Source organism: Penicillium waksmanii (assembly GCF_028829765.1).
Source record: "Penicillium waksmanii strain IBT 27052 chromosome Unknown utg000002l:1.0-3326099.0:1.0-3328782.0, whole genome shotgun sequence".
Lineage (NCBI taxonomy): Eukaryota > Fungi > Ascomycota > Eurotiomycetes > Eurotiales > Aspergillaceae > Penicillium > Penicillium waksmanii.
In genome coordinates, this window is record NW_026643249.1 from 1273879 (window position 1) to 1286315 (window position 12437).

General features: G+C 47.4%; 4 protein-coding genes across 4 annotated transcripts; 2 read left to right on the plus strand and 2 right to left on the minus strand.

Annotated features, from left to right (window-relative positions):
- Window positions 1-137: 137 nt before the first annotated feature.
- On the plus strand, window positions 138-815 carry N7481_002154 (GNAT family N-acetyltransferase; the record flags this gene model as incomplete). The annotated part of the gene is made up of 1 exon (XM_057261373.1): window positions 138-815. The coding sequence occupies one exon, from the start codon at window positions 138-140 to the stop codon at window positions 813-815; it is 678 nt and encodes a 225-aa protein (XP_057126305.1).
- Window positions 816-1028: 213 nt separating this feature from the next.
- On the minus strand, window positions 1029-1550 carry N7481_002155 (DUF1993 domain-containing protein; the record flags this gene model as incomplete). The annotated part of the gene is made up of 1 exon (XM_057261374.1): window positions 1029-1550. The coding sequence occupies one exon, from the start codon at window positions 1548-1550 to the stop codon at window positions 1029-1031; it is 522 nt and encodes a 173-aa protein (XP_057126306.1).
- A 1301-nt stretch (window positions 1551-2851) lies between these two features.
- On the plus strand, window positions 2852-5650 carry N7481_002156 (uncharacterized protein; the record flags this gene model as incomplete). Its single annotated transcript, XM_057261375.1, has 3 exons — window positions 2852-4782; window positions 4840-4953; window positions 5011-5650. 3 exons carry the CDS (start codon window positions 2852-2854, stop codon window positions 5648-5650), a joined length of 2685 nt encoding a protein of 894 aa, XP_057126307.1.
- A 1289-nt stretch (window positions 5651-6939) lies between these two features.
- On the minus strand, window positions 6940-7425 carry N7481_002157 (uncharacterized protein; the record flags this gene model as incomplete). The annotated part of the gene is made up of 1 exon (XM_057261376.1): window positions 6940-7425. The coding sequence occupies one exon, from the start codon at window positions 7423-7425 to the stop codon at window positions 6940-6942; it is 486 nt and encodes a 161-aa protein (XP_057126308.1).
- Between the last annotated feature and the right edge of the window lie 5012 nt (window positions 7426-12437).

Consider the following 12437-nt stretch of genomic DNA (forward strand, 5'->3'; position numbering starts at 1 on the left):
CGACCGGCCTTTTTCACACTGGCCGTAGTCAGCTACATTCAGATCCACTCAAAGGTCTTGGATGACTGCTAATAAATAGTTTTAACTACTTGAGAGCAACCTGTGTTCCTTCTCTGAAGTATTTTCTTGGCACATCAATGGAGCTTGAACATGAATATTCATTTTTCAAAGTCTCCAAGACTGAAAATGTCTCGGAGGCTGCTCAAAAATATCGAGATCTCCGACTACGAGCGTTGAAAACCTCACCCAGTTCATTTTCGTCCACATATGAGACCGAGGCTGCCTTCTCTGAATCCGACTGGATTGATCGTTTGACAGTACCTGATCGTGAGGTCTTCATATGTGCCGCAACTCCAGTGGTCAGAAATACGACTGCCCCGCCCGTTGAATGGATTGGTCAAGTCACACTACGCGGGCCAATGTCCATGGCCGATTTCGCCTTGCCCACCGAATCTGGGCAAACCGAGTTGAAATCAGACGCAGAAGAAGAACGATGGCAAATGCTAAGTCTATTTACGCTTCCAGAGCACCGTGGAAATGGTCTTGGTGGGAAACTATGCCAGGTGGCGGTCGACTGCTTACGAACTTGGCAATCGTCGCCTAATCAAATACACATCCGTCTCATGGTCAAGCCTGAAAACCACGTCACCGTGAATCTTTACAAACGCCTTGGCTTTGCGACAATTGGAAAATGTACACTTGCTGAAGCACTGAGGGCAAATGGAGATGGCCATCTTTTACCTAAGGAGTTGGCTTCTGCGAAATATTCTCAGCGATCGGGGCTTATTATGTCTATCTTTGTGCACCGTAATTGAGCAATACATTAAACATGGTTCACAAGAATTTTAGTTCATATATATCATTTTAGGCTGTTTAATACAAGAGTATGAATTGGTCGATGCCTGTCCCTCATCCAGATCTCGTATGCTCCAAACTGTGTCTTATACCAGCCCCGCGTCAGCAATACCAGCTAGGTTGCCGTAGTCTAGCCACAATCATTTCTATACAGCTCATCTTCCCCCCCTTCTCTAGTAGCCCTTGGCCTCGCCGGGAGGGAAAAACCCAGTGAAGTAGTCAACCTTTCCAAGAGGAACCCCCTCCTTGCGCAAAATTCCATAGGCGGTCGTGAGGTGGAAGTAAATGTTCGGCAATGCAATGCGATGAGCGTAAACAGCACTGGTAACATCAATTGAGACAGTGGGCGCAATCTTAGTGGGCCCAGCCTTGTCGTAATTCTCGTTGATATAGTTCTTGTCGGCCTCGTTAAGCGACTTCCGCACTGTCTCGATGCGCTCGTGGAATTCAGCGAACGTTAACGGACTACCCTCATAGGTAGTTGGCTCTCGGCCAGACACCTTGGCCGTCAAATTCTCTGTAAACTGAACAACAAGGCGGATCTGATCGGTCAATGGATACATGTCCTCATGCAAACGAGCCTCGGGGAGGGTGCTGGCATTGGGGGCTTTCTCGGCTTGGTGGAGTATATGTGAAAGTGTGTCGAGGATGCGTTGGAGCACCACAATAGTGCCGTCATAGAAAGTGTGGCTCATAGTGAAGATCGGTTGATTGTGTAGGATTTGAATGGAAGATTTTTAGTTAAGAGAAGATTGAAAAGAAGAACGTGGTTTGAAATCCATTGATAAATGTTGTGAGTCTTACCGTTGGGGGCGATGCGCTAGGACTAATGGGGAAACCGTTTCGCCAACCTTTGAGACAGTCTTAAGTAACAGCTTGACACGTCTTTCAGATAGCCAGATGTCCATTTTGTCTATGGTATATCGCTCAGTTCCCACAATCTCTATGTGCTTACTCTAGCTCCTCTCAATATTGCCGCGTATATTCAACATGTGTTCCCGACTAACTAACTATAAATACCTACTAACTTGTAGGTACTAGTAGTATGCATATACTAACTATCACCCGAATAAACACCCCGAGGGGATCCAAGTTTGAAAATTGATATCAGCGGCATCATCGCGCCGCCCGATATGTAAGCGGAAGCCAAGGAAATGGAGGAAGGCCATTTAAATGCCAATTGTCTGATCGAAGACTAAGCTAGAGCCGCCTCATCCGGGCCAGGACATAACTCTGATTGAAGTTCCACCAAGGTCCGATAGGGGAGCTCTAGCATTCCTTGCTGATTTAGCAGTTGACTTCCTGGATATGTATCACTGCAATCGTGGTGATCATCGTCGATGTAATTTTGAGTCCCTCCTACCCAGGAAGAAAATTCAACAACCTTCCTGGTCTACCATGGTGAGTGTGGTTGGAGTATGAAAGGGCATAAACACGATTATTGCTTTTTTAGATCCAGAAACTATAACTGGGGTCGTCTGTTGGGAACGAGCTATACTGTTGCGACGGGAGTTCCAATCTCGGGAGAGCGATTCCGAGGCAGCCTTGACACATCGTTCACTCCCCACCACACTTCGAATAGATGCTCATTGGCGAGCTCATCGGGTTTCTCCTTTGCGAAATTCTGAGGCTATTTTCTGAGTGATGTTCATTAAAATTTGATCCATTGACAGGAATAAGACTATTTTTTCGAGCGACAAAGCTTTGTAAACAACGAGACTAAATCAGCGATGTAACGCTACGGAGGAAGTGTGGGGTAAAGGATAAACAATCCAGTAAACAAACCTCACGGAGATAGTTTCTCCACTGGAAATTTACTCCATTGATACCTGCAGTTCCAAATTAAACATATGTTTTAGACAAGGCATCAGTCCCTTCATCGATCAGCCAATGTCATATAAATCGATCGGACTGTCGTGGTAGCCACAAATCCCAACCACACTCAGGGATGCATTAATTGGCGATAACCGGGAAACTTCCCATCAGAACTAGCACCATGAGACTACGAGGCATTCTCATTGCCGTCATTTTGAGCTTCGGGGTTGATGCTCAAGATGACACACTTGGTCTCAGTAGTGGATATACGTCCTTGTCAACAGCAAATTTTGACGTCAAACTAGTAAAGGACTCTCAGATTCTCGCTTCTCTTAAACCAACTGGAAATGACTTTGACTTCATGCCATTTGACTTCATTTCATACAGAGCGGGAAATGGACAATACCATAATGGTGATATAACCTATCGTTATCGCAAATCTGGAACTACTCCTTGGCTTTCAGGTGATTCGTCAAGCGCAAGGGAAAAGGTGAAAGCAATAGATTCTACAGCACTTGCTGCCGCAGACCTTGCGTCGACATTGCCGAGTCAGTCGCCTCTTCAAGTTATTCGAAAATGGTCAGATGTCGACGGCGATCTAGGTCTATCGTTTACCTTGACAAACCAAGGAAATGCAAGCCTTGAGATTGGAGGTCTCGGATTTCCAACGGAATTCAATAGCATTTTTTCCAATCGCACGGCGGTTGATATGTCGGCTAAATGCTCTTTGGCTGATCCGTATATAGGCTTGGATGCTGGTTATATCCAAGTCATGCCTACAGCTGGAACCGGTGCTGCCTTGATCGTCACCCCACTTTCTAACACGAGCACCCCTTTCGAAGCGTGGAGAAATTTGGATGAGGCCAGCACGGATCCTTTGTACTATGGGAGTCAAACCTACGAGGGTTTTTACGAATGGCAGTCCCATACCAAGGCCTATGCGGAGAACGAATGGGCGGAAGTCACGCCTTGGAATGAGCCAAGTTCTCGGGTCCTTAAGACCGGTGAATCAATCACGTACGGGCTTCGATTTTCTGTTGTCAAGAATGGTATTCGCGGTATACAAAAGGCGGTTCAGTCAACCAACACGCCTCTGGCGATCGGAATCCCGGGCTATATCGTCCCCGCCGATCTCACTGCTCAACTATTTGTGTTTCGCTCTGACATTTCAAAGATTGAATCGAGCGATGACGCGTTCAAGATCACGAAGTCTCAAACGAACTCGTTCGCTCTCACGCCAACGGGGTCTGTTTGGGGTCGAGCCAAAGTGACCATCACGTACAAAGATGGTAAAGTCCAGACTGTGCATTACTTCATCACCGAGTCAGCCCCGGCAGTCATCAGCAGACTCGGCAAGTTCTCAACTACATCCATGTGGTATAACGACCCGACGGACCCCTTCGGGCGATCTCCGTCTGTGATAACATGGGATCACTCCACAGGTGCACAAGTTCTTCAGGAGCCTCGAGTTTGGATATCGGGACTAAGTGATGAGGGTGGTGTGATTTACCTAGCGACCGCAATGAAACAGTTTGGTCTCGCCGATGCGTCGGAAGTAGCCAAACTGGAGCAATTCGCCAACAAAGTGCTGTCCAAGAAGATCCAAAATTCAGACTTCACGGTTCGCAAAAGTATCTTTTTCTACGAGCCCAAACAACTTCCTGGCTACCAGTATGACCAGTCGATCAACTGGGGCAACTGGTGGTCTTGGAACAAGGATGCGTCGTATGCTACAGATCGGGCATACGATTATATTCATGTCATTGGAGCATATTGGGCACTGTATCGTGCGGGGAGAGATAACGATTCCATTTTGAAAGTTCACAATTGGCAGTGGTATCTTGGACAAGCTTATAACACCACTATTGCCTGCTTTGAAACAGACTCAAACGGAGATGGGGTGATAGGTTACTCACGCCTAGGACTGATGGGCGAGACCGTTGTTGGAGAGCTTCTTGCCGATCTTCAGCGCGAAAAATGGTCGGACGAAGCAGACGCCGTAGAAGCCGCGATGAAGCTTCGGGCTGATGCATGGGACTCTCAGGCAGAACCCTTTGGGAGTGAAATGGCATGGGATTCGACAGGCCAGGAAGGAATATACTATTGGAGCAAGTAAGTTATAGCGACCAGGAGATTTTTTTTAAAAGGTTTTCTGACGTTCGACTCAAGCTATTTCAAGTTGACGAATACCGCTACAAAAACCATCAATAGCATCCTGGGATTCATGCCGACAGTGTCACATTGGGGATGGAATGGGAATGCCCGGCGTTATTGGGACTTCATGTGAGCTCCCTTCTAGTTTTCATTTGGCTGGCACTTTTGCTGATCCCCACGCTCTAGTTATGGTGGTAAATTGCAACGCATCGAGCGAATGATTCACCACTATGGATCAGGGCTCAATGCACTTCCTCTTCTCTCTCAATTCCGCCAAGATCCCAAGGACACTTATCTCCTTCGAGTCGGCTATGGAGGTATTACCGGCCCGCTCAGTAACATCCGCGAGGATGGCTCCATGTATAATGGCTTTCACTCATTCCCAGATACCCTTCGCGGCGATGATTATTCTGGGGACTATGGGCCCAATTTCTTGGGCGTCATGCTTGGGTCGGCATCCTATGTCGTTGATGACCCCGATATCGGACTGATAACATATGGAGGAAACATGGCTGTCAGTGGTAGTACTATCACTGTGCACCCACGAGACGCTGTGCGACGACGAGTGTATATCGCTTCAATGGGTATTTATGTCGTCATCAGTGCTGGCCAGATCGACAGGTACTCCTTCGACAAGTCTGACGCAACCTCTCTGCGACTGCATATCGTGTCCGGCCCTGCCAAAGCAATCGATGCGATTATCTGGGTGGAAACCCCCGGGACAAGTGACGATTATGCAGTGATGGGAGAAAACAAGAAGATCCGAGAAGGATGGCAAGTAAAGCTTGGTTATGGGGGTGTGGATGTCACTGTCTCCAAGCAATGATCTAGTCTAAACAACGAGGCTCAATCACTAGTACCCTGTCTTTATTTCTCTCTTGGATTTTTGATCCCTTCATTCGCCGGAATTCCCCCGAACCCAGTACAAGAAACCTTGATTTGTTTCTGTGACATAGTATCGTCAATATCACTCATTCTCTAGCATCTCTTCGCTATCATCATGCCCCTGCAAGGATATTGACAGAGGGTTGTCCCACGGCACATTCGCAATAGGAAATTCCGAACTGGTATTATTTGGAGTCATTATGCAAACAGTAAACAATACTACTGTAAACTTTTTTATGACGTTTCCATGATATATACATACAGTAGACCAAAATATCAGGAAAATCTGGGGTAGCGCGCGGGTGAGATCCCGACCAGTCAGATCGAAGCCGAACTATCACTAGCGTCAAGATCCCTGGATAGCCTGCAGACTCAGCATCATTCCCTTGACCATGATGAGGAGAAGAAGGCAGAGGAATTTGGTGACCGTTATGTACATATGTAGTTACGTTTCTGAAGATTGGGGGCCTAAGCAGACAGGGTCCTGATTTTGGTTCACGATCGCCCATCACGAGGATCATCACAACTGCCCACTCGCGTTCAAAGTATTATCACGATACGTCAGCACGAGAAAAGTTCGATGGTATTCTTGTCGATGCTACGGGGGCCTGCGATGCGCTGTGTTCGCAAAAAGAGGATTCGCATACCCCTGCATGGTAACAGATCGGCAAGGATTTGCCACCACCGCCCTGAAGACCCATAGCCCTATTAACGAATCAGCACACCAGTGCTCCGCGCTGCTTCTGTCCCTACTATGTATTTGGGGAATCCGGGGCTCCATAATCTCCATTTTTGTTTTCGCACAAGTCCTCCAGGCAGTTGAGATCGTCAACGTTTTCCGAGAATCGGCGTTATCGTGGCTATCCCATGTGACCCACCAAGTTCTGAGTCACGATCGCGGCGAGATGGCCGGACGATGAGAACATTGGGGATAATAGCAAAGAGTGAAGGGAATTTTTTAATTTACTTATTTGAGGATACAAATTCAAGTGAAACTTGAAAAAAGATGAAATAAATCATGATTGGCCAGCAAAAAGATTCTCGGTGTGGATTAAATAGATATAGGACAGTAGCTATATACAGGATTCAGTGTTGGTCTATTGGATCGTAAATTTGTCGTGAAGTCATAAGTCGTTATATCGGTCGGATGATGTGTAGTTTTGGTGAACCGAAGAGATGCAATGGTAGTGTGGTAAGGTAGTCCGAGAAGATCATCATGAAGAGTCCGGTTCAGCCAGCACAGGGAGAGACCGTGACACAGCAGAAGTTCTTATTGGAATCCATGCAGTTCTGGCTCTGAACTAGCATGCCACTGTCTGCGTTGGTTTTTGATGGTGGCGTAATCTCAGCAGGGGGTTCGACGACACGGATGACGGTATTCTTCATCATGAGATCTTCTTGGTCATCGGTGGTGTCTAATTCATCTTCGTCGTCGGTTTCCTCAAACTCGAAAGAACTGATGCGGGACTTCATATCGTTCTCTGTCCACTCGACGGAGCCACAATGTAGGCGGAAGTGTGCAACGCAGCGGCGCAGGTTGGGATCGGGAGCGGTAGCTTCCCGAGCCAATTTCTCTTTGGAAATGACCGTGAGTTTATATGGGAGAGCGTTTCGGTTGGCCATTGGGGGCCAGCGTTTATTCGCGTTTCTGAAAGGTTGAAGAGGAACTGCGCGAGCAGGAGACGGCGACTTCGGTTCGGCGCGGGCAATGGTCATCTGGACCGATTGATGTTATAGTTGGGGGTAGATGTGATGTTTTGGTAGAATTGGAGCCGGAGTCAATCGACGGTAGAATTGTCGAGGTTTTCGGTCTATATGGATATAGAAATATGTCACGAAGGTGAAGAGGTGGAAGTTGCGAAAGGGAGTAAAAGAAAATCGAGGAATGTAAAAAAAATGAAGAGCACCCAGACTTATACGGGCGGATCTGCAGCGTGGGGAATGGAATGCAAGCGCCCAGCCCACACAACCTTGGAAGCCCACTTAGCTTCGAGTTGCCGTGTCACCAGGTCCGAGTCTTTCGTCCAAGTTCGGTTCTAGACTCAGCCAACTACAGCCAACGCAGACAACGCAGCAAAAGGGTTCCTCAGCACTGACCAAGTGGCGCCCGGCTTCGGCGGTTTCTCGACACCGCTGGATAATCGAGATCTATCCCTTTATTTATGACTGTGGTATTGTCAAAGTATATTTTTATAGTCTAAAGAATCCCCTCCAAGTTTTTCCAGATCAACTTCTCTTCCTAGAAAAAAATGGTGAATATTTGGGGGTTGTTGATGGTGGTGCATGTGTGGCCGGCTAATCGGCCCTCAGGAGGCAAAGACCGAGTGGAGCCAACCGCGATCAGTTGATGCTTCGAAAAATTTTCTGTGGAGACCCTGCGCTGTAGCTTATCTGTTCTCCGACCGCCTAAAAACAGAACGGTCGCACGGGGAAACTCACGATCTCCACGGATTACCGTGTCAGGAAATCCGAACCCCCCTCACCCTTTGAACAACTCACATCCAGAACGTTGAATTTGACGGTTACCAACTCATCTATCTAGACCAAATTATTACTTTTACATCTAATTTATGCCCTTTCTCAATGTTCTCTAACCCTAGATCCCCACTCGAAGCTCTTGAAACTCAGCAGTGACTCAGCAACCCAAGAGGCAGGAATGCCGAGCTTCAGTTCCACTGCATGATTATTAAGAACATTCAGCATTCCCCTTTCTCCGCGCTTTCCGGGGCTCTGACGGCTTCTGGAATGGCCGTGAACGGCCCGACTACTCGTTGTACGCATTTCACACCCGATTATTCCATCTCCATTGGCTCTATACTACTGAATACCCCCAGCTGTCGCAACGCCTCGTCACACCTGCTTCGATCTTTGCAGTCAACAATTGACGATCCCCCACTTGAGTCGGTCTGAAAGCAGCCACCGACGGTGGAATGGGGCGGATTCCTTCCCTCGAACAAAAGGAGACCCGCTTAAGACTTTTTCAGCCAAGCATCGTCAAACCTTGGAACGCTACCTTTTTTTAAAGTGGACCGCGTGGATCAAAGTGCATGTAATCGGCGACACGCCTAAATGGCGTGCTCGGATATTTCATCCAGAGTCCAATTGGAAATATCGACATTGTACGAGTACGGAGATGAAAGTACTACTCGTAGTGGACAAAGGCAAAATGTATTTCAATTATGATGCCAATTTCGAATTGCGGTGCGAGCCGGGTTGATAACTTCAAGGTATCACCGCAACGAATAAACAAAAAGGGGCTATTTACACTACGCGAGCAGGGAAGCTCACTAGCGCTTCGCGAGACCTGTGTTTAGCAAGAAATTGATATCTTCAGCCGGAGCAAGCACCTCGAACTTGCGAAGCAAACATAAGTTATTTGGAACCTACCGAAAGCATCGAAAATAAATCTATAACGGAACAATAACATATCGTGAGTATAAAATCGACAACGCAGCGTGTCACCCCAGTGAGGCTAAATTCCAGATGATGAACTCGAAAGAATTCGAAGAAGACAGGATGCTAGCACCGTAAAGGTAAATTTCCAAATCTGGCAGCTTTTTTTTTGCTGTTTGGTTTATTATGATATGATCTCCATCATCTATGCTCCTACTCATGGTATCCTTCTGTTAACCATCAATATGCCTAACACGGTAGAACTATTCTGCAGGGGTCTTTTTCTCTTGGCTAGAGCTTTCTTAGAGCTCAATACTACATCCTGACTCGCCAGCTAGTTAGTCTATACTAATATTACTAGAAACCAAAAGCCGCACGGACTCAATCCTAGTAATGATCCGGCTCGGAGGAAGCTATGTGACAATGTAATTCATTTTATCGTTGTTCCGGTCGATGAACCAGCCGGAGCGCTTACTCCATACTGGCTCTGGCGTTTATCGCTATGACCGTCAAGATAAACGAACAGCTTTCATCCACGTCAGACATGGCTGAATATGCAGGTATATTGTTATGTCTAGACCGGTCGGGGCACAGACATGTGGCTTGGTGCTGAGTCTCGATGCGTACAGGCGTGGATGGCGAATAATCCTAGATTTTAACATCTTGGAATAGAATCGCGGTACATTCTCACTAGTATCTATAAATTGCAAGTCAGATCAGTATTCTGCGCATTGTCGCGGGAATTTGTATGCTAACAACTGGTCGTCACTACGGTGTATCCATGGATATTACCATGGTAAGCCTCAGTATAGTCGGCCCCAGCACATACCCCGCAATGCCCATCAGACAATCTGATAAACCCAAACATGCAAAAGCAAATGTTCTGCATTCTTAAGATGCGAAGTTTAACTATTTTCACAAAGTACGAGGGCAAAAGTGAATTCACAATTTTATGGCTTAGACTCTGCGCACTAACATGCTCTCCAACCGGCTTAACCCCCCATCAACCACAACTCCAATGTCAACTCCACTCCAAGATTCCTCACATTCCAGTTCCCAACGGACACTACTGCACATCACCGGATGACTTCTCAAACCCACCGGTTTCCATCTCGATCTATTGGTCATGAGCTCAAACCGCCCCGTGCGCGATCAAAACGCACGTCGCTTCCCGGCTCCAGCTGCAGCCTGAAACATTCCTGGTGCCCACTAATGCACGAACACGGCCAACGAGCACTGTGATGATAGCCCAGGAGGGGTAATGAAGACATTATTCTCTTCAGACCACCCTGGACGCGCGGCATCGAACCTGGAAAGATTGTCAGTCACCGGGTCGAAAAGAACATACCCCTGGCTCGTTCCACCTATTTGGTGAGCGTTTACTGTTTTTCAAAGCCAATCCTCCGAGCCCACTATCGGATGTAAGAACTCAATCCGTTGTCTCGGGGTCGAGGCCTCGTTACGATTCGGACTGAAAGAGTCTCATCGTTACATCCAGGAATGGAAATGGAAAGTACTACTGTGATAATTTTATCTCACATATTTGATGTCCGATGAGTTTTGATGGTGTGCAGGTCCTCAGAGATGTGTGATTGGCCATTCATATCTGGCGGGGGGTTCCAAAAAAAGCATCTGGAACGTTGAAATAGATTGATGGTGCTTGGGCAGAGTGACAGAGCTTGAATCTGGCACTTGAGGCTATTCCGGAAAACCCTGGAGCTGTCATGGATTCTGCTCTAGCCTTTCCCATCGATGCAAACCGTGCAGCGCGTGGCGTTGGTTTACGACACGCAACGCTCCGAGCTGGAGCCGTTTCGTTCTTCAAACTCTGGCTAAAGTTTATACTTTGACTCAGTATAGAGCTAAGTCGGCAACACGAAGGCGCTCTTCGCGCGTGATAAGGATTCGTCCACATGCCACAAACTAACAGCCATGCGGTTCCTTTCTTTTCCAGTCCATAGGGGGCTTTGATCTGCCTCCTTGGCTTTGACGAGAATGGTGATTCGATCGATTAGAATAGTGGTCACTCTCTCGAGGCCCCTCGCGTCAAAGATTTTTGATTCAGGCTTGGCCTCGTTTCTTTGGTATCTCAAAGAGGGGGCTTCCCCGTTAAGCTTTGTGATTAGTAGTTTCATCGTCGCCCAGTTCAGTTGCGGTGTACGTTGATTGGTGTCTGCTTTTGTGCCGTTGCATTCAAGAGATAGGCACCATAAACTCTGCTGGTCGAATTTGAGTCGGGATTGTCTTAAGTTGGAATACTGAACTTGGTGCTGTCAACCTGTCATCTCCATGGGCTGATGATCACATTGTGCTGACGAATGTGGCTATTTCCATTCTGTAGATTGATGGCGCAACGGGCCGCCTAAAACATATTGGAGAAGGAGCCCAGATTTGGATAGCGGCTTGGTTATTGTACTGTTTTTTGCCTAAGTTGCCAGAAAAGGAAAAGGCATTTGCGATATTCATATTACTACACAGCTTGCATGGAAACTGGTAGATGGTGATGTTATATGACTACGTGAATACTATGAATTGATGTTCTCGCGCTGGCCAGGAATAGACATAGGTCTGCCTAGGAGGTGTTACATGCCGTCGCATTTACCCGTTCATTTATATCAGATGTTTCAGAGATATGTCCTGCCTGGTCGTGAAGATGATGTCCCGGGTTACATCCGAAGCCGTGGATCACAAAGCCCCTAGCTTCCAAAGGTTGATCCCGCGTCTCATTTTGAATATCCAAACACAAGGGACCCTATCTTTTCCCCAAAGGGGAACAACAGAGTCACCTCGAGTTTCTTGGGTGGCCCAAAGTTGCCATGATTCTGTGCAACGGGAGCAGAGTACCGGAGCCGAGTAAGTAAACGGCAGCGATGCAGACCGACTGTTGTGAGACCCGGCGTGCCCAATACGTGAAGAAAATATTCCCGCTTTGAACTCGCGCATTCAATAATTCCATTGGGTTGATGATCGCCATTGGGCGATGCTGTGCATTTCCGTCTCACAGCCATCGGAGACTGTTCACCATCGTATATGAGGGCTTGGGGGACGATCTCGCGCCTATAGTATTTGGAATCGCGCGCATGGACCGTTGATCTTCTCAAGTGACCGTTTTCTAAGGTCATCTGCTCATCCTCGATCGTGGGGCTTGCAGCTTGCGAACGTGACCGTTCCAACCCCTCCAAGGGAGAACCTGGCGAAGCGGGAGCATCGTTTTCCAAGCAAAAACCGTCGCAAGGGTATACAGACTATCTTAAAATGCACGGCAAAAAAGGAAAAGGTCTTTTCTACTATTTTCAAGGAAAGTCTGAGAGATATTACCTACGCTGCCTAAAGTC